This window comes from Acipenser ruthenus, chromosome 4 (genome assembly GCF_902713425.1).
Source record: "Acipenser ruthenus chromosome 4, fAciRut3.2 maternal haplotype, whole genome shotgun sequence".
In the NCBI taxonomy this organism is placed as follows: domain Eukaryota; kingdom Metazoa; phylum Chordata; class Actinopteri; order Acipenseriformes; family Acipenseridae; genus Acipenser; species Acipenser ruthenus.
In genome coordinates, this window is record NC_081192.1 from 17913098 (window position 1) to 17932541 (window position 19444).

General features: G+C 37.6%; 1 protein-coding gene and 1 long non-coding RNA gene across 2 annotated transcripts in view; both read right to left on the reverse strand.

Annotated features, from left to right (window-relative positions):
- Window positions 1-608: 608 nt before the first annotated feature.
- On the reverse strand, window positions 609-5574 carry LOC131737030 (uncharacterized). The gene is made up of 3 exons (XR_009328604.1): window positions 5086-5574; window positions 4260-4318; window positions 609-1599 (listed from the first exon to the last, which is right to left on the reverse strand). It is a non-coding gene; the product is annotated as an uncharacterized LOC131737030 (long non-coding RNA).
- Window positions 5575-6929: 1355 nt separating this feature from the next.
- LOC117400727 (kelch-like protein 14) overlaps window positions 6930-19444 on the reverse strand; it is a 33961-nt gene continuing 21446 nt past the window's right edge. Inside the window, exons 5-9 of the mRNA XM_034001026.3 lie at window positions 17969-18047; window positions 17272-17462; window positions 14308-14466; window positions 11723-11880; window positions 6930-9686 (exon numbers count right to left, since the gene is read on the reverse strand). Of these exons, the coding sequence (XP_033856917.1) occupies window positions 9546-9686; window positions 11723-11880; window positions 14308-14466; window positions 17272-17462; window positions 17969-18047 (728 nt within the window). The 3' untranslated portion in view covers window positions 6930-9545. The remainder of the gene's footprint in view (window positions 9687-11722; window positions 11881-14307; window positions 14467-17271; window positions 17463-17968; window positions 18048-19444) is intronic.

The window sequence follows — 19444 nt, forward strand, 5'->3', positions numbered from 1 at the left end:
TACTTTTTTGGATAGGGGCATTGTCCTGTTCTTCAGAAAGAGTTTCTCTGCTACAGCATTTTTCTTTTTAGTTTCTTTTAAGGTTGACCACATCAGTTCTTTGACTGTAGATATTATTCTGTATGGAAAAGAAACACAAATAAATGACATCTTCAAATCATTCTGTATTTACAAGTTCCTGAAATTCTCTTGATTTCTAATTGTTTGTTATTCACTGTTATCGTACTATTATGAGGGGAAAACAAGTTGATTTCTTATATCTATTGCCCACTGTGAGTTTTCTTTCTTCTAAGTTCTAAATACAGTTGATCAAATGCTACATTGTTTAGTGCTACAGGATACCTTGTTCACTATATCTTGCACAAGAGCCAAAAATGCCTTTTCAAGATTTACATTATCTTTAGCACTTGACTCCAAGAACCTCCCTCCATGCTCCCAGGCAAGCTGTAACACAAAGTCTCGTGATTAGTTTTCCTTGCTTTTACTGACCTTTGTATTAAAAAAAAAACAACTTAGTCAAAAGAACAAGCCTAACCCTACATAAGAAAATAGATACTGTATAACCTGGCATAGTGCAAAAAAAAAAAAAAAAAAAAAACCCCCGTAAATCCAGACCAATCTTCTTATCAAATTCTTTTGACCGGAAAAGTTTTCTTTGATGACCAGTAATACAAACTTTGGACAAACTGCCACTGTCATTATGCTCACTCATTTAATCAATCTAATCAATCTATAAACACTTTAGTGGGCATTCTGTGTTAGTACATTTTATGTACAATGTAGATGTAATTCACTCACGTTTCCTGGTATTCGGGTACAGAATTAACTTTCTTTTGTAGGACTTTACAGCATGGACAATTTAAGAACTGAACTATTCAATCTGTGAACTGGAAAATAAATGGTAGTATTTCTGAACAAAAATAAATCATCCCCAGCAGTATGTCATATCAGATGGAATGGATCGCTCACATCTTTCTTTGTGAGCTTGTAACTGTGAGACTGTAATAAACAATCTGTTATAACCCATCTTCTCTCCTTTTTCTTTAGAGATGACTCATTTTTCTTCCAAGTCACACTTGTTGCCTAAAATGATTCTGTCAATACCTTCCCTTACATTCTTAAAAAACAAAACAGAATCCATGCAAAGATTTTATCACACATCCAGCCTAATGTTGTTTTAAAATGAGCAAACTGTTATAAAGCTGTGCAATGGTTATCCAATTAGGCTAATTGCAGAAATATTGTTGAATACATTTTAGGTGCTCCTGAAATGTTTGACTGCCAGACAAGCACGTAGAAGTCTCTCCTGTTTACCCACAAAGCAGGGATTGAACAAACAGTGACAATGTGAGCAAGTCTGCTGTGGACTAAAGGAGGATATAACACTTTTCTAACATTAAAACATATGTTTTCAATTTTGTAACTATGATACAAGTTACGAAAAGTATTCCTTTTCTCACTGCATCAACATCTTTCATCCATCCAACAGCATTGTCAAAGCTCAATGAATTTGTGATGTCATAGATAATTAACAGCCCATGGGCTCCTCTGAGATAATGAGTTGATATGGTGTCGAAACGCTCTTGCCCAGCTGCATCCCTGGCAAAAGAACAAAGTAAAAAATCAAGCTTAATACATACTAATGTACAAATTGTCAGCACTCGATGTTACTTAGACAAGTCAGTGCACTGATCCCCTCTAGTGACCAACTGTGGGACAACATCTATCTATGAATGAAAATGTGATTGCATCAGGAGTTAATTAGAATTACAATTAGAATCACAGCATAATTGTTTGCTGAAATTTAAAATACAATGGTATTTTACTCAATTACAATTACAGTTACAATTATGCTGCAGTAATTTCAATTACAATTACAATTGCACTAAAAAGTAACATAAACAGCTCCACACATTAACATGCTTACTCTGGTTATTCTACCAAGCAGTAATCACAGTTACAAATACAAAAACTTACTATATGACTTTTTTCAACCAAATGGGGTCACTAAAAGTGGTTGAAAATACAAGAATGTTGGTTAAATGTAAAACACAAAATGGGCCTGTGAAGGAAAGGTGTGTAATTGAACTGTAATTGATCTATGATATGATAATAACAATTACAAATACAATTACACAGGTGTGCCAAGGTTCAATTCCAGTTACATTGTAATTGTAATTAATTAGTGTGGAGTAGTGGGCAGGAGTGTGGAGTAGTGGTTAGAGCTCTGGACTCTTGACCGGAGGGTTGTGGGTTCATTCCCCAGTGGGGGACACTACTGTTGTATCCTTGAGCAAGGTACTTTACCTAGATTGCTCCAGTAAAAACCCCACTGTATAAATGGGTAATTGTATATAAAATAATGTAGTATATGTGTAATGTGATATTTTGTAACAATTGTAAGTCGCTCTGGATAAGGGCGTCTGCTAAGAAATAAATAATAATAATAATAATAATTACACATTCTACAATTACAATTGTAATTTACCCCAGGTCTGCATTGCATCCTCTAAAAAGATGTCTTTGGTCAAATGATGCATTATGTCTATTTAACGGGGGAAAGAACAGTGAAAGCTTTTGTATTTTCTCATTTTAAAATATTTTTCCTGGTTTTCAACCGTTCCTTTTGTTTCACAGTAAACGTATACTGTATATATATATATATATATATATATATATATATATATATATATATATATATATATATATGTTTAAAGAAGTGTTTGAATGTGAAATACAACATTCAATATACTGTACATCTCGGCTTTTGACAAAAAAAAAAAGTATTCCCTGTTATAATCTCCAGTCTCTAATGATTTAGATCAGGGGTTCCCAAACTGTGGGCCGTGACCAAAAGTGAGCCGTGACGCAGTCCTGAGTGTTTTTTTTATATAGAAATATTAATAATGAAATGCAACAATAAAATACTAATGGAGAAAAAATAAAATTGTAATGAAAAAAGAACAATTTAGATTTTGTTTATTTACAGTGTTAAAAATGTTTTTTAATTTATCATTTTTCAAGAAGCTGAACAGACGGGCCTCAGGTAAAAAAAAGTTTGAGAACCCCTGATTTAGGTAATCTAAGAGAACAACTGGAGTTTTATACCATAAATATAAGCTATTTTTTTTTGGATAATTTGAGGTAATTTTAGTTTTTACAGGCACACACATATATGAAGCCAACAATGGTGGAAACAGCAGTGTGGAGTAGTGGTTAGGGCTCTGGACTCTTGACCAGAGGGTCATGGGTTCAATCCCCGGTGGGGACACTGCTGCTGTACCCTTGAGCAAGGTACTTTACCTAGATTGCTCCAGTAAAAACCCAACTGTATAAATGGGTAATGTATGTAAAAATAATGTGATATCTTGTAAGTTGCCCTGGATAAGGGCATCTGCTAAGAAAGAAATTATATTATTATTAAATAGAGACCACTTTTCATTGCATGGCACAGCCTCCCCAGGTTTTACCATGAGCTAGTCACACCTTAGCGTATTTACAAAGTGGCAAAGATGTATTGGCTCAAAAGAAAATTATTGCATAGCTTTGAATTTTTTCTTATATTGCAAATGATCACCTAAAATACTGTTTGTATTTAATGGACTGTGCCAGGCTGTATTTCACTGTATTTACACAGTGCGGCAGTGTAGAGTGGTGGTTAGGATTCCGGACTTGGGGTTCGATTCCCGGGTGGGGCACTGCTGTTGGCCCGTATGTAAATAGCTTTGGATAAAAGCATCTGCTAAATTAATTAATTTGAGGCTGTGTGGTCCAGTGGTTAAAGAAAATGGCTTGTAACCAAGAGGTCCCCGGTTCAAATCCCACCTCAGCCACTGACTCATTGTGTGACCCTAAGCATGTCACTTAACCTCCTTGTGCTCCGTCTTTCGGGTGAGACGTAATTGTAAGTGACTCTGCAGCTGATGCATAGTTCACACACCCTAGTCTCTGTAAGTCGCCTTGGATAAAGGCGTCTGCTAAATAAACATATAATAATAAATATAGAATGCATTTCTGTTAGCTTAAATAAGTATTTGAAGTAATTCTTAACATTGTCAGACTACCTGGCTTCCCTATTTTAATATAGTTTACACCAAAACACCACCTGTTGTTAAGAGTACAATGTTGTTTGCCTCATGTGTTAGGCAGGGCTTATGTCAAAACACCTCTCAAAATCTTCTCCACAGGGGAGGAGAGGACCCATGGAGATGAGTTAGCAGTCTAAGTTTTTTTTTTTTTTTTTTTTATCAGAAACTTACCAGATCTGAAGTTTAATGAATGTGTCATTTAAGTGTAAAGTTCACCTTGAAATCAATCCCTAAAGAAAAAAAAAATGGAATGTGTTAAAACTACTGATCGATAATGTAACTGCATGTACATGTTCAGTATTAACCATCTGTTCATATACCTGTGAGGCTGACTGTCTAACTTTGTTTATTATGTGTTTGTGTACAAAAGAAAGAACAAAGAAAAAAAATTATATATATATACTGAAAGCTGAGCTTAAGGCTATCATACCCATAGATGGTGCAAGTAGTAAGAGTAAGTTCAAAGAAAGAACTAGAGAGGATGCTTGTGTGACTGCATCAAAACTACATAAGCTCTATAAACTAGTTCCTGAAAAAGTAGAGCGCACAGAAGGAAGAGTGAAGTAAACATTCACCAAAGCATTAATTACATTTGGGTGTAAATGTGCATAATATAACAGGTGCTTTAATACATTTTTATTTTATTTTATTAATATGCTAATAAAATTCTGTTTGAATATCATTAGAATTATACCAGATAAATAAATATGAATTCATACATTTGTTTATTTAAGAAATAATTGGCACTAGTCACAAAATGTGTTAAATAAAGTGTGTTTTTAAAGATATTCATTAAACTTCCACGACTGTTGAAGTTAACAAGAACAGTTTGCCGAGAATTGATTTTAAAGATTACTCGCAGTGTTTTATTTTTTTATTTTTTTATTTTATAAATACAGCATACAGTAAAATACACAGATGCTGCCAGTCGGCTTTCGCCGAGTAAACACTATGCGAACCAGTACACATTATTTGTGTGTTAGTTCCTGGTACTTACCAAGTGTAGACACGTCGGAATGATGAAAGCTGTCATCAATATATCTTTGCAGGATGCAGGTCTTCCCAACCAAAACCAAAATAATTTTCAATAACCAAAAATCTCACATTTCATCCATGCCCCATCTCTGACCTGTCTAAACTCAATCAAGGCGACTGTTTCTATCACCATATGTTTCTCATGTTGTGGATACACAAATTAATTCGGAGTCATTTTAAAAGTACCTACTGTACTGGACTGATTTTCAAATAAAAACGATAAACACGATACGTTTATGATTCAATATCGTATTTATAGTACTACTAGATGCTTCTGTTTCCCAGCAGGTGCAGTTCAATTTTAGTTTTCTAACGATTGATTTCTAGTTGGTTTGTACCTAAGGATATGTGAATGTATATAAATCTATTCAAGAACACGCAGTAGGCTACGGTCACGATTAATGATTTAGGATAATGTGTCTAGTGTCCGTTCTCCTTTGTCAACTTCTTGTTTTCTTTGCTCGCTCCAATCGCATTAACGTCCTGGGTTTTTCCGTGTTCGACTGCGGGTTGGGTGGTAGAGCAACACATCAGAAATACCTGAACTTCTGAAACGTTCCATTTACTGGGATGTTTACAAGGAGGCGACAGGCAGCATTAACCCACTTAAGGACTGGAATAAACGTTCTGAATGTTGGTTGTATATTGTCTTGTTTAAAAATATGTATCAATAACATATCCAAACTATTACTTACCACAGATTTGCGTTTTGTTGAGAATTTTTTTTTATCGTTTCCAATTAGTGTAGGAGGTTAAAAAAAACCTTTACTGTAAAGATCTAAAGTCTACAGTTTACGGTCAGCTGTCATTAATCTATTTACTGTCAAAGTTTGGGCTCTCAGTAAGAGGCCATACATATTTGTTCAAATTCGTTTAGGTGGACATTTACAACAGGAAATAAATAAGGATACAGAGAAAATAAAAATTATAATTAAAAACAAGTTTGTGTGTACACATTGTGGAACATGGTGTGTGTGTATATATATATATATATATATATATATATATATATATATATATATATATATATATATATATATAACAAATACTGCTACAGAATCAGGCGTTTATATATACAGCCCTTATATGAAGTACACACTGGCTAGCTGTTACCAAACTGTTTATCATAAAAATGGGGACAGCTAATTAAGCCACTACATTTTTTACTCACAACGGCAAAGCTGTTAAATGTATCTTAATTAAAACAAAAAGCAATCCATGTTGAAAGTCATAGATCCAAGTACGAACATAATTAGGTGGAACAAGAGGAAGACTAGGAAAGCCTTTATTACTATCCCTCGAAGCCTCAACTTTCCCAAATTGTTTGAAAAATGCATTCAATTTTAATTTAAAGCTGCAACACACTAATAAACATGTGGATATAAAGGATATGCGGTGATGGAGGGTTGCTCAGAAAGGTAACAAAATGCAACCGCCAAGACTTGAGATCTTTAATAGTTAAGTTTTCATATTGTAAAAGTTTCATTAGCTTAGTTATTTTGGTATTGAAGTTCCAGTCTTTATTAAATATTGCCTGAATTCAAGACAAATGGCCGGTGGCCTCATAAGGGGTCTGTATAATGTTCACTATTACTAAATAACACCAACAGGGTAAGTGTTTTCCTAGAAAAACAGGCTGTGTAAATGTGCAGAATTGATATCACCTGCAGCAGTGTTGGATTCCAGATCAGTTTACAACTAACAAGTGCAGGAATTCAATATTGAAATCCTACTATTTTAAGTAATAGCATTAGCAGTGCTTTCATACTAGACAAATGCTTAGGAAAAGAAAAAGTCAGCTTATTACATAAAGTTTTATTTAAAGTTCTTTCTCAACAAGCAAGCTTCATTTACACATTCTAATACTGTACAAAATTTACATTCAGAATGATTTCCCTCTTCAGCATTTGAACAGCTCATGCCTTTTTTTTGTCTTGAAAGATAGAAAGGTTTACAGTACATCTTAAGTCAGGTTAATAAAAAGCACAGGACATTAAAATACCCTTTGAAGGTAAGCGACAGATTTCTGATAGTGACGGGCAACAGTGAGGACTTTACGCCGAAGCACAATGCACAAATCAAGATTTAAATAATAGCTCTAGGACTAGGTCTATATCAATTTGAATCATCTCCTTGCACCCACCCCTCTGAAACAATGTACTGTATAGAAGCACCTTATCAGAACTTAGACATGTTTCTCAGTTGCATAATGCAGCAGCTAAATCTGAACCTGTAATGAACACACTGTTGCACACACTCATTTATAATGTTACACCCTGTAACAACCACAGGGTAGCTTGAGGAAGCTGTATCCCCATTCAGTTGACACATGCTGACACCTTAATTTAATAATGAAGTCTTACCACGTCTCCCACACTGTTGTTACCCGGTAATGGTAGCACAGTGACGGCTGCAACTGTATGATTCAGTGGTAGAATGGCAACACAGTGGTAGCATTTTCATATTGTGACATACAGTACCAATCGTATCACAATGTTATGAACCAATAAACATAGTACCACTATTTACTGTTATGGAGTTACTCGCTGCATAAGAGCCCCAATGATATGCTTCTAGCTCTCAATGGGAAAGCTTCAGAAGGTTTTTTTTTGTTTTTTTGTTTTAAGTGCAGAAATGAAAAGCAAGGAATAAGAAATTTCAATTGGATTAAGGTGGACCCGATTTCCAAATGTCATGGGACACTGTGTCAGTGAAAGGAAAACAATGAATTAGTGTCCTCTGCACAACGCTTCAGTACAATTTTCCAGCAATATAATCCCAGGAACACTTCATACTTCATGCAATGAACTACATATTACCTAGGACATCAAATTAGGTAAAGAAATAACAAGGAGCAATCCATTCACATTATATAGGAATATATATTATAGTTCCTTTTCCATAAGGCTCAATGAAATAATTTCTAATGATCATTTTTATAAGAGGCCTAGTTATTTTTATATCTTTTATGATAAACATAGTATAACAAGTTCTAGGGCTGCAACGAAGGGTACATTTTGACCTTCGAAGGTTTGGGACACATTTACCGAAGGAAGGTTTGAACCTTTGATGGTACTCATTTGCATAATTTACTGGTGACGTCACCATAGCTACTTGTTTATATTTGTTTGAAAATCCTATTATTTTACAGGTAAGCCGTATAAATGCAATAAAACATTCATATGTAGTTTAAAAATACATTATGTAGAACAGTAATCATGTTTTTATAATTTAAATTAAAAAAAAAATACACGTTGTTTATTTACACGTAACTGATGCTGCTTGCGAGTAAGCTTGCATTGCAGCAGCACGAACTGCAGCGGACTCAGGCAAAACAAATTTAATTTAACAGTCACCGTTCCAAGAAAAATGGAACTGTGGGGTTGATTTCATTACTGTCATTGGCATGAAATTAGTATTTAGTGGTTTCGAGACATTTCTTTCAATACAGCTTACGCTATCGTTTTGCTGTCGAGATGGTGAATGAAGAAATGTGCCTCTGGTTAACACGGCCGGAGGGTGGAGGGACGGACGGTGCTCAGTTTTTTCAAAATTAAAATAATTAGTTTTGGCGTATATTTTGTATGTTTCAAACATATTCTACCATAGCACTTCTCTTACATTTTTGTACACTAGGTATTCAGTACATATCTTACTGAAGCACAATAACCGCTATAGTACCCCCCCCCAGTGCTTTGAATAATATACCCTGCTCCATACACGGCAGTGGCACAAATATAACAACTTTTGTTTAAGTAATATGCATTATACAAATAAAAAGATCGAATTTTGCATGTGAGTGACATTTAATGTGTGATTTATAGTATTCACATATTGTCAAACGATTTCTGTTAACAGGAAAAAAAAGCAAACACAGTGCGTGAAAGGCGTCTGACGAACCTTCGAAGGTTTAAAACAATCTTCGAATTCCTGGCTAGCGAATGAACCTTCGAACCTTCTAATACAGCCCTAACAAGTTCACACCTAAACTGGAGACAGTGCAGTGCTTTAATTGCTGGGGTATTAGTGGCTCAGATTGGTGAAGCAGTTACCAAACTTCTGGATTTACTGTTAAACAGCAGAACCCATTTAAAACAATTCAAAACCCTATGACAACAATATCCTATGGATGTTCCTGGAAGTTCCAAAAGGGGTCAAGTTTAATTCATTGATTAATTTTATTTAAAACTATTAACCTTGCTAAACCTTTAAGTAATAACCCCCGCTACACCACAATCCAGTACAAATCATTCATACATTTCTGTTTCTTCTTATTTACTAATTGTTTTACCCTGCTGTTGAAGTGACAGTACAGCAGAATTGTTATGTATTTTTCATGAATAGGCTTGTTACCCATGACTACATTACAAAACAGAACCATCTTTCTTCCTTTTCTCACAGTTCAACAGAGTTTACTGTACATTACTTGCTGAATGGCACACAAGCTGGCAATATAACTGTAGCACATGCTGGGCCTGCTAAAGGTTCAGCCACGTCTCCCTCCAGCTCTGTCCACGTTGCCTTCTCTGGGCTGTAACAGATGGTTGAGGACTTGTACGCTCCCTGCAAAAGAGCAGAAATGATAATAAATGTACTGTAACTGTGTGAATGCAGCAATGTTTCATTGCGATCTGTGTCATGACCAGTGTGCTTTGTCTAATGCCACAAAGGCATCCTTAAACGTTTTCACAAAGAATGTGAAGGTTATGCAACTAATAATAAAAAGTAGCTTAGCCCGCAAAGTAGTTCTGGCAGTATAAAGGCTTTTGTGTTCTAAAAAATAAGTCCCTAAAATAGAACCCTAAGCTTCACTCCCTTGCCTACGAAGCAGGACGTGCAAAATTGAAATATTCCTAACTCACTCCTACAGATGGAATTCAGAAAATAAGCCCACACAGTGAAATTAAAATCTATAATGTTTCAAAGCTTTATTATACATACTCCCTTTTCAAAATGTTAAGACCAAGGGCCAAAGCAGGAAGTATTAAATAAAATAAGTGTGGGGGTGGGTGGTTGGCATTGTCTTGCTGCAATTTGATTAATCAGAATGAGTTTGTGTGCGTGTGGGTTTAATGTGAACAACAAATTTAATCTTGTGCCAGTTTTATCAATCCTGCTTCCCTTGTCCGGTGTAGGATGACAAATAAAGCTTGCTGTACACATCTTTCAGAAGTTGAAATGCACAAAATACATTTAAAATGTAATAAAGCTTGGGATGGTAGCTGAGGAGTGTCCCAGCTTAGCAGAAGCACCAATGCCATCTGATGTTTCATCATTTGACCCTTTAAGGCACAAGGGACATATGTGTCCCACAAATAAAATGATGCCAACTTTCTTATTTTTGCAAAGAGGTGCACGGAACAGGTTTTAAAATGTACTGACAGATTAGATCTGGTCATCCAAATGGTCAGTTTTCTTATGATACTTGAGTCAATCTCAAATGTACTTTAAGAAGAAACCATAGAACAACCGCTCAATTCCTTGTGAACCTAAAGGTGTTAAACTACAAAACACGACAGACATAAAGCTGTTAAGGCAGTAAAGTGTCTTTCACAAATTAAGTTTTGGCTCTATACTTCAACACCAGACTCTGCTAAAAATATTTATTTAATATTACCAGTAGTTAAAAAAGGGTGTGCTATAGCATTGACAAATTAGTTATTCTATTTTAAAAAATGTAAACCTCCATGCACGCCAGTGTAAGGTCATCAAAAGTGTTAAAGTAAAGCCACTAGCCTACTTTTATATAACAAACTGTAAGAACAACATTCTAGGGGCTCCCGAGTGGCGCATCCAGTAAAGGCGCTCCTCGCAGGATGTGCCCTATAGCCTGGAGATCGCTGGTTCGAATCCAGGCTATGTCACAGCTGACCGTGACCGAGAGTTCCTAGGGGGCGGCGCACAATTGGCTGAGCGCTGCCCGGGTAGGGAGGGCTTAGGTCGGCAGGGGAATCCATGGCTCACTGCGCATCAGCGACCCCTGTGGCCGATAGGGCGCCTGTGGCTCTGCAGCGGAGCCGCCAGATCTGTGTTGTCCTCCGGCACTATAGGTCTGGTAGCATTGCTGTGGATCTGCAGTGCGAAAAATGACAGCTTGGAAGGAGCACGTTTCGGAGGACGCGTGTTTCAGCCTCCGTTTCCTGAGTCGGCGGGGGGGTTGCGAGCGGTGAGCCGGGGATACAGATAATAATTGGGAATGCTAAATTGGGGTGAAAACCGGGGTAAAAACAATTGGCGACGACTAAATTAAAAAAAAAAAAAAAAAAAAAAAAAAAAGAACAACATTCTATGCTCCAAATGCTTCTTTAACGAGTTTGTTGGCAGCAGTGACAGTCTAAAGGGTATGCAGTTCAGAGGACAGTTTGGGATACACACACACACACACACTGCCAAACTAACTGTTTTATATATCAACCAGGTTTTGTCCAAAAGGTTTTTTTGGAATCTCTTGTCTGAAGGCAACCAATTGCGGTGGTGCTGATGAATATTGCACAGCATTATTACACTGGTATTTAGGTCACCGTAGATGATTAATTCCTACTACAAATGGATGTGTATAATAAATGGAGTACAATAGTCAATAGCATATAAATAAATACCATGCTCCAGCTGTAACCACCGACAAGAAAAATGCTGTCATCAAGCACTGCACAGCCTGGCCCGCTGCGCCCCTCCAGAATGGGGGTCTGAAGAATATTCCAGTGGTCACCTTTAGGGTCATAACACTCCACCAGCATGACGTCAAGGTGGGAAAAGCCTGTTCAACAAAAAACGTCCACTGTTGAAACATACCACTCCTCAGCTAACAAGAGGGGGTTCTTAACCTACTACTCCCTACACACTCAAAACAAAGCAGTGCTTATATAAATTGTTAAAATTCCAAAGATTGTTAGGAGTCCATTGTTAGGAGATGCAACTTTGTAATGGGTGTTGGGGGAAGGGGGATTGAATGGATTCCGAATTTGCATGTTTGTATCACCTTGGATTCTGAACTCAGCAGATCTCAGAGGCAAAACCGGGTTGGGCTGGATTTTAAACCACACATGAACTTCAGGTTCTGCATTATGTCATGTTTAGGGTTTATTGTGGCACCATAACTCTACCTTAACCCCCTAGCACTGTGGCTGTAAGACTGAAACCATGGCTTTGCTGTCCTTTCTGGGGCATGTATTATTCTGTTGCACTAGTTAAAGAAAAAGCAGGTGTCATGGCTGAATAATAAATGTACATTAAATAAAATTATGCCTTTGGCAAATTCCTGCTGTTCAATTCAACTAAGGGCAATTATTACCCCTATCAGATGATAATATTTGAATGAATCCTGTCAGGAAGTGTCGCTATATAGTATTTCTGGAGCAAAATGTGCAAGGAATACGGTATATGGTGACACCCTTGCAGTGTGAACTACAGAATCTCACCTGGAGGACACGTCTTCCATTACTGCCATCAAAAAGATAATATTGTTTTTAAAATACACATAACGTATAACAACATTATTCTGTAGTTCACAAAGTAGTGAGGGATGGGACAGATGGGAAAAAGGCATTTGGAATAGCAATACATACAATAAAAAGGAGTAGGTGTACAGAAACCATTATTTTCATGACATTTTACTGACAGACATTGTATTGTATGTTGAAAATAAATTCGTATTTTGAGGGTATTTTACTGCGCTTCTGCGTCATTTGTTGGAGAGCCTTTCCCTTGACCTCCTGTCTGATGTTTTACATAGCACCTGGCACCACTTAATGTCTGCATATTTATAATGGCTTCTCCAGACTGTGAATGGGGTTTCCTGTTAAACTTTAACTGCCAATTATTTCAATTAGCTTCTGTATTTTATATTCTGAGGCAAACCTTTCTTTTCCCTCTATCCAACAAGGTAACACTGGCTTTTGATTAGGCAATTAAACAATGTAATTATGACTATGATTAACAAAAGCATATACAAAATAAAATCTATGTCAATGAGTGTCAGTGGAACGCTAACTCTTGGAAAGGCCAAGCCTTTCATGTGATACAATTAGGTTTGATGCATGTATCATTAATGGGGTGACTCATCCAGCATTGTGAAACCTAAAGGCCACAGTTTATAGTCTTTCCTCTCAACCATCCTTTAGATTTGAAAATTAAAAGCAGCACACAATTAAAGGAAACAAACAGCCAGAGAGCAGGTGGCCCTTTACAGCCTTAATGCATAATGTACATAAACCTCACATTATGGCTTACGGGGGGGGGGGGGGGGGGATGACAACTGTAAAGGGTCACTCTGCTTCGTAGTATCAGTGTGGCATGCTGGGTGGCAAGTCAAGGCATCCCCTTTTCATTCCTGATGTTTTTATTCATTATTACTAGGGCGGTGCTGAAAACATCAACATATCAGCGGCCTTTAATGATATTTGGGCTAAATTTGTACAATCTGTATATTTAATCATTACAATACATACTGAAACTGCAACTGGGGTCTACAGATTTTATGTATATTATAGAATACATGTCAGGGAAGCCATTTACGTGGGTACAGCCTGTTACCAAAGAATGGTGGTTCAATCTTTTTTGTCTAGCCCCTGAACAATTAATAACAGTCACTATTTTTATTTTTTTATTCTGTTTACCTATGCAATTTCCTGTTACAAGTTACCACTACAATAAAATTAAGCCAATTTTTTGGGGTTCAAGCCCTGGTCCAATTTTAAAAGGCAAAAGCAAACACACCAATATACTGCAAAATGAAAAGTGCAGATCCACTTGACAGATCACCCGCTGCACAGCATTTTGCCTGCATATGCTTCATCAGGCAAAGCTGTGTTCAGGTGAAACGTGCAGCAGGCAAACCGGTGGAGGCAATCTGTTCAATCATCATTAGGTGGGCGACCTTCTGCAGATGCAGCTTGGATATGCCGGGACATGGATGTTAGAAATCATTTATTTTCAAAAGACTCAAAAATCCTGTGCAGCAAGTTTTCTATCTGGGTACAAAGCTATTCGGTTGCCAATATGGATCAGATATTATTTTAATGTTCTGCATTATTTACCTGTTTTAAGACAGGATAATCAATCAAACTTCCAGTTATATATGAGATCACTATCAGAACACAGCACAGCAAGATGTGTGTTTTGATGGGGATCATTCATTACACAAAAAACAAAGGCACTCTTCCAACTAGCTCTAGGACAAATTCACCTTTCAAGTGGTTTCCGCCGATAGCATACAGACGATCATTCATTCCAGCTAAAGCATGAATGGCTCGCTTTGTGTTCATGTCTTGTTTCCTAGCCCACACGTCCATCGCTGGGTCATAGCAGTAGAGCCAGGACACATATTCACCATTGTGGACACCGCCTGGAAATGACACACATGAACATTAAACAGAGTCAGGAACGATGCAGACTGATTCAAGGCATGTTCCATATCTCAAAAAATTAAAGTAGCAACATTTCAAACTGGAATTTTTTACAAAACTCAGCTGACAACAATAATCAAATTTAAGTATTTCAAGGGAGCACTGGAGATTAATTTTTCATACAGGTGATTTTTTGGGGGATCCCATCCTTCAGTCAGGCAATACGAAGCTCTCTGATGTCACATGGAGGGTTACAACGCTGATGAACACAGCATCCTAGAAGGTCCCAGAGATGTTCTATGAAGTAAAGGTCTGGAGTTCTTGCTGGCCAGTCCATAACAGACTTCTAATTGCACCAACAACTGGTCTTACAACATCCAAGACTATGGATCTGTCTATGTAGAGCTGTAAATCCTCCCCATGGAAGCACAATAAGAGCAGTGTGACCTCAGTCCCCTCCAATATTCAACTAAGTTGAATTGAGCAAATCATTCTCCTTGGGTTCCCTATATTCAAACATGTTGATCATTAGTGGGCAGATGCAATCTTGATTCATCAGTTAACAAAACAGGTGCCCAATGACTGAGTTGACAGTTCTGCACATGCTTCATCAGGTAAAGCTTTAGGCATTAACTAGATAGACCTTTTATGTGTTCTTCCCCCACCCCCCTCTCCCTAAAAGCAGGTAATTCCTAATTAGACTTCAGTTTTGATCATTAGTCAAGTGGCTGCTAAGGTGGTGGCAGAAGAAGGTTTTGGACTGAAATCCAGACTGCCAGAGCTGTCAATTTGGTGTGGCCCCTTCTGTTGTTTGCACATTGTGCCCACGTTATCAAACCGTACTTTGTACACTAGATGCCCTGGACAAGGTAGTGGAAAATGGTCAGGAAATGGCCGATATCTGCACAATATGGCACTGAGGAACCGCCAGTCCAGTGCATATGTGCTCAATATCCACTTCAGGACAGAAACTGGAGTCATCATAAGTGACCAAACTGCGAGGCACAGTTTGCTTAAGTCTGACTTGAGTTCAAGAAGACCAGCTAAAGCTCCTCAACTGACCCCACAACACTGAAGAGACCCCTGATTACTGCCTTGATAGATTTGAAAAATAGTACGTTGTATGAAAACAGCATTTGTCAATATAGGGTTAAAATATGTGTGTGTGTTAAAAGCCGTATTACTGTGTGCTCTCTATTAGTCACCTGTTGGTGGCAGTATTGTAGCAAACAAACCTTCATTAAATGGAAACAAAATATTATAACTCACAAGTCTTCATAGTGTATTGAATATAGACTGTTTTCAACAAGCTATTATATAGAGGCTGAGGTGGTTAGAAAGAAATCGTCATAGCGACCAGTGAGCTCCTTGCCCGAGCTGTCCTAAATTGTCAGCAGTGTACTATATGACTGTTCAGACTCATTTATCTCATCCCAGCGTCACATAGAGAACACACATTTCTATTCCCACATTTCACTGTTAATTTATTTACCATATAAAATCGGTAATTACTTGTCTTTACGACATACAAGTTATGTGAAATGTTTTATTTTATTTAGAAGAACATTTTGGGCAGCAGTGTGGAGTAGTGGTTAGGGCTCTGGACTCTTGACCGGAGGGTTGTGGGTACAATCCCCAGTGGGGGACACTGCTGTTGTACCCTTGAGCAAGGTACTTTACCTAGATTGCTCCAGTAATAACCCAACTGTATAAATGGGTATTTGTATGTAAAAATAATGTGATATCTGTAAAATGTGAAATAATGTATAATGTGATATGTTGTAACAATTGTAAGTCGCCCTGGATAAGGGTGTCTGCTAAGAAATAAATAATAATAACAATAATAATTTTGTTTCCTTTAAATGGAGGTTTGTTTGCTACAATACTGCCACCAACAGGTGACTAATAGAGAGCACACACAGTAGTACTGCTTTTAACACACACACATATTTTAACCCTATATTGACAAATGCTGTTTTCAGGCAACACACTTTTTAAAATATTTTATTGATGTAATATTCCCAAACATCGGTTAAACACATTTACACAAAGCTACATCTTAGAAGTCAGAAACCAACTTATGGAGCTTGTTAAAGTAAAACATTTTAAAGAGAAAAACTAAAATGCATAAACAAAGTAAAAGCCAAAACGATTATCTACTTGACTTGTAGATCATTCTTGTATATAGAAAAAATGTCCACACCAGTATATGAATGCTAATGTTCCTGCCAATAAATAGTATCCTAATTTAGTGTTTAGGGGTTGGCTCATTAAAAATAACATATAGACGCTATTTGCATGGGTTATTAAGAACGTTTTTTTAGCTATTTTACATTAAACATTCAGGTTTCATAATTCTCTGCAGCTACTGTTTTCCATTACCAGTTGTTTATGTACAGCTTTCTGGACTGAGAATGTCATGTAAACAATTTTACAATAACAATTTGGTTATCTGCTCAAATCAATTAATATTACTGAGGCTGTGTGGTCCAGTGGTTAAAGAAAAGGGCTTGTAACCAGCAGGTCCCCAGTTCAAATCCCACCTCAGCCACTGACTCATTGTGTGATCCTGAGCAAGTCACTTAACCTCCTTGTGCTCCATCTTTCGGGTGAGACGTAATTGTAAGTGACTCTGCAGCTGATGCATAGTTCACACACCCTAGTCTCCTTGGATAAAGGCGTCTGCCAAATAATAATAAAATAATAATACAAACTGTAGTTTGCATGACAGAAGTTTCCCTATACCTTGTCAGTAAGGTTGTAGACTTGTGTATATGGTACTTTATGGAACTGATAGCACTAACCTGAGATGTATATTTTTCCATTATGTACAGCCCCTGCATGCGCTGCCAGAGGCTGGGGTAGAGAAGACACATAGTGCCACTCATTGGTTTCCAAGTTGTAGCACTCAACGCTGGAGAGGTACCCGCTTTCGTTTCTCCCACCAATCACATAGAGGTGTTTATCCAGTCGACATGCATAGAAGCTGGCTCGCCTAAAGAAAACACAGTGTTACAATTCAAAATAAGACTGGTTTGGAATTAATAAAACCACTGTTTTTTTCTGAAATAAGTTCTACGACAGGTGCTTTCTCGTGCTTTTCTTTCTTTCGAAACTGTTTCTTAAATTCTTTGTCCTGTGTCTTTGGCCTGGTTGCAAAATCAGAGAGCAACTGTATCTTGGTAAAGGGATTATATATACTTAAGTAAAACTAAAACAATTACGAATGTTAATTTCCCTTGTATATAAAAGATACTTGTAACCACTAATTCCTATAATGGATTAAAATAAAATCATATCTGCTCCATGTCTTTAGTGTTGCTGTTTAGTTCTTTTTGCATCCAAAAAGAGTCACTGTTGCATGTTTTTGGAGCAATACTGACAGAACTGTTTCCAGTTTGCTGTGCTAGTCTTCTGCACTGACATGAAAATGTATTTAATTTAACAAATTGGAGGCAGCAACAATGTTCTGGCCGAAACAATCATCAAAAACACTGTTACCTTTCTTGCATGGCTGGGAGTTGTATCCAACTATTAAACCTTGGATCATAGCGGCTGTTGAAATTGGTGCTGTGTTTACCTGGGGGAAAAAGAGGTTAGAATTATGTTTTCGCTCAAAAAGTGTCTGTGCACAGCTCGAGGCAAATGCGATGCCATAGCTGCACAGGCAGGCGCTCAGCGAAAGCTTGCGCTTGTTGACATCGACAAGGAGAGCTTCCACTCTATGAAGAGAACTACTACATGAAACCCTCCACTCCGGACGGTGCTCATGAAGGCATTGCCCAGCCGAGGCCGTTTGAAGAGGCTGGAGTCGCCGTGACGATGCCGGGACCAGGAGCCCAGAAGTAGGTCAGTTTAGGGGATGTTGATCCCAAACAGTATTATACAGGGTTTGTGTAGTGTAGTGTAGTAGGTCCCTGGAGCAGGACGTTCCTTTTAGTGAGGCTAGCGCTCGCCATTTGTGGGCAAACTTTTATTTTTCGCTTTGTTTTGTTTTCTGTTCTTTATTAAATCTGGTGCTAGGATTACCATTGTTGGGGGCATGTTTTTTGATTAAATCTAAGCACCTGTGTGGTGTGTCAACACCCACTGCTCTGTGTCTGATTTAGTACTATTCGGTGACGACCCACGTATGTAGCATCGACTTGTTACACGCACCAAAAGTTGTAGTTGGCGATATATCTAAAATACCGCATTCCTTCAAATTCAAATTCCTAAAATTTAAGATGCAGCCCAAATGTCCGACCTTCAATTTGTGGAAAAAATAAAACATAAAATAAATATGCATTTACAAAGATACAACCACAATTACACATATTGAGGCAGTTTGTGGCCATCTGCTATCACACAGAGCATTACAGTTATGTGCTGCTTCTCATTTCCAGTCGTGATTACTCACACCTGTTTTTCTCCCAATTTGTGAACTGTGGTATTGCTTGGCATGTCGAAAAATACGGGGGTCTGATCAGCATTTCTGATCTGTCCAAGCTAGTACTGTTTGTTAGAAACGCTGAACTTGTAAAAGCTTCTCTTTGAATTCCTCAGGAAGCTAATGATACTTCTTTGAAAATGGCTGCCTGTATGTCATGGATGATTCAAGATCAGGCAGTAAAGAACATAAGAAGAACATAAGAACATAAGAAAGTTTACAAACGAGAGGAGGCCATTCAGCCCATCTTGCTCATTTGGTTGTTAGTAGCTTATTGATCCCAGAATCTCATCAAGCAGCTTCTTGAAGGATCCCAGGGTGTCAGCTTCAACAACATTACTGGGGAGTTGGTTCCAGACCCTCACAATTCTCTGTGTAAAAAAGTGCCTCCTATTTTCTGTTCTGAAAGTTTTGGTTCGACTTTTCTCAGCAGACAGTCACATTGCTGCGTGTGTATTCAGGCAGTGACGTCTTTCTTCGTCTTTTCTCGGCAGTAAGTCACGTTGCTGCTTGTGTATTCAGGCAGTGACGTCTTTCTTCGTCTTTTC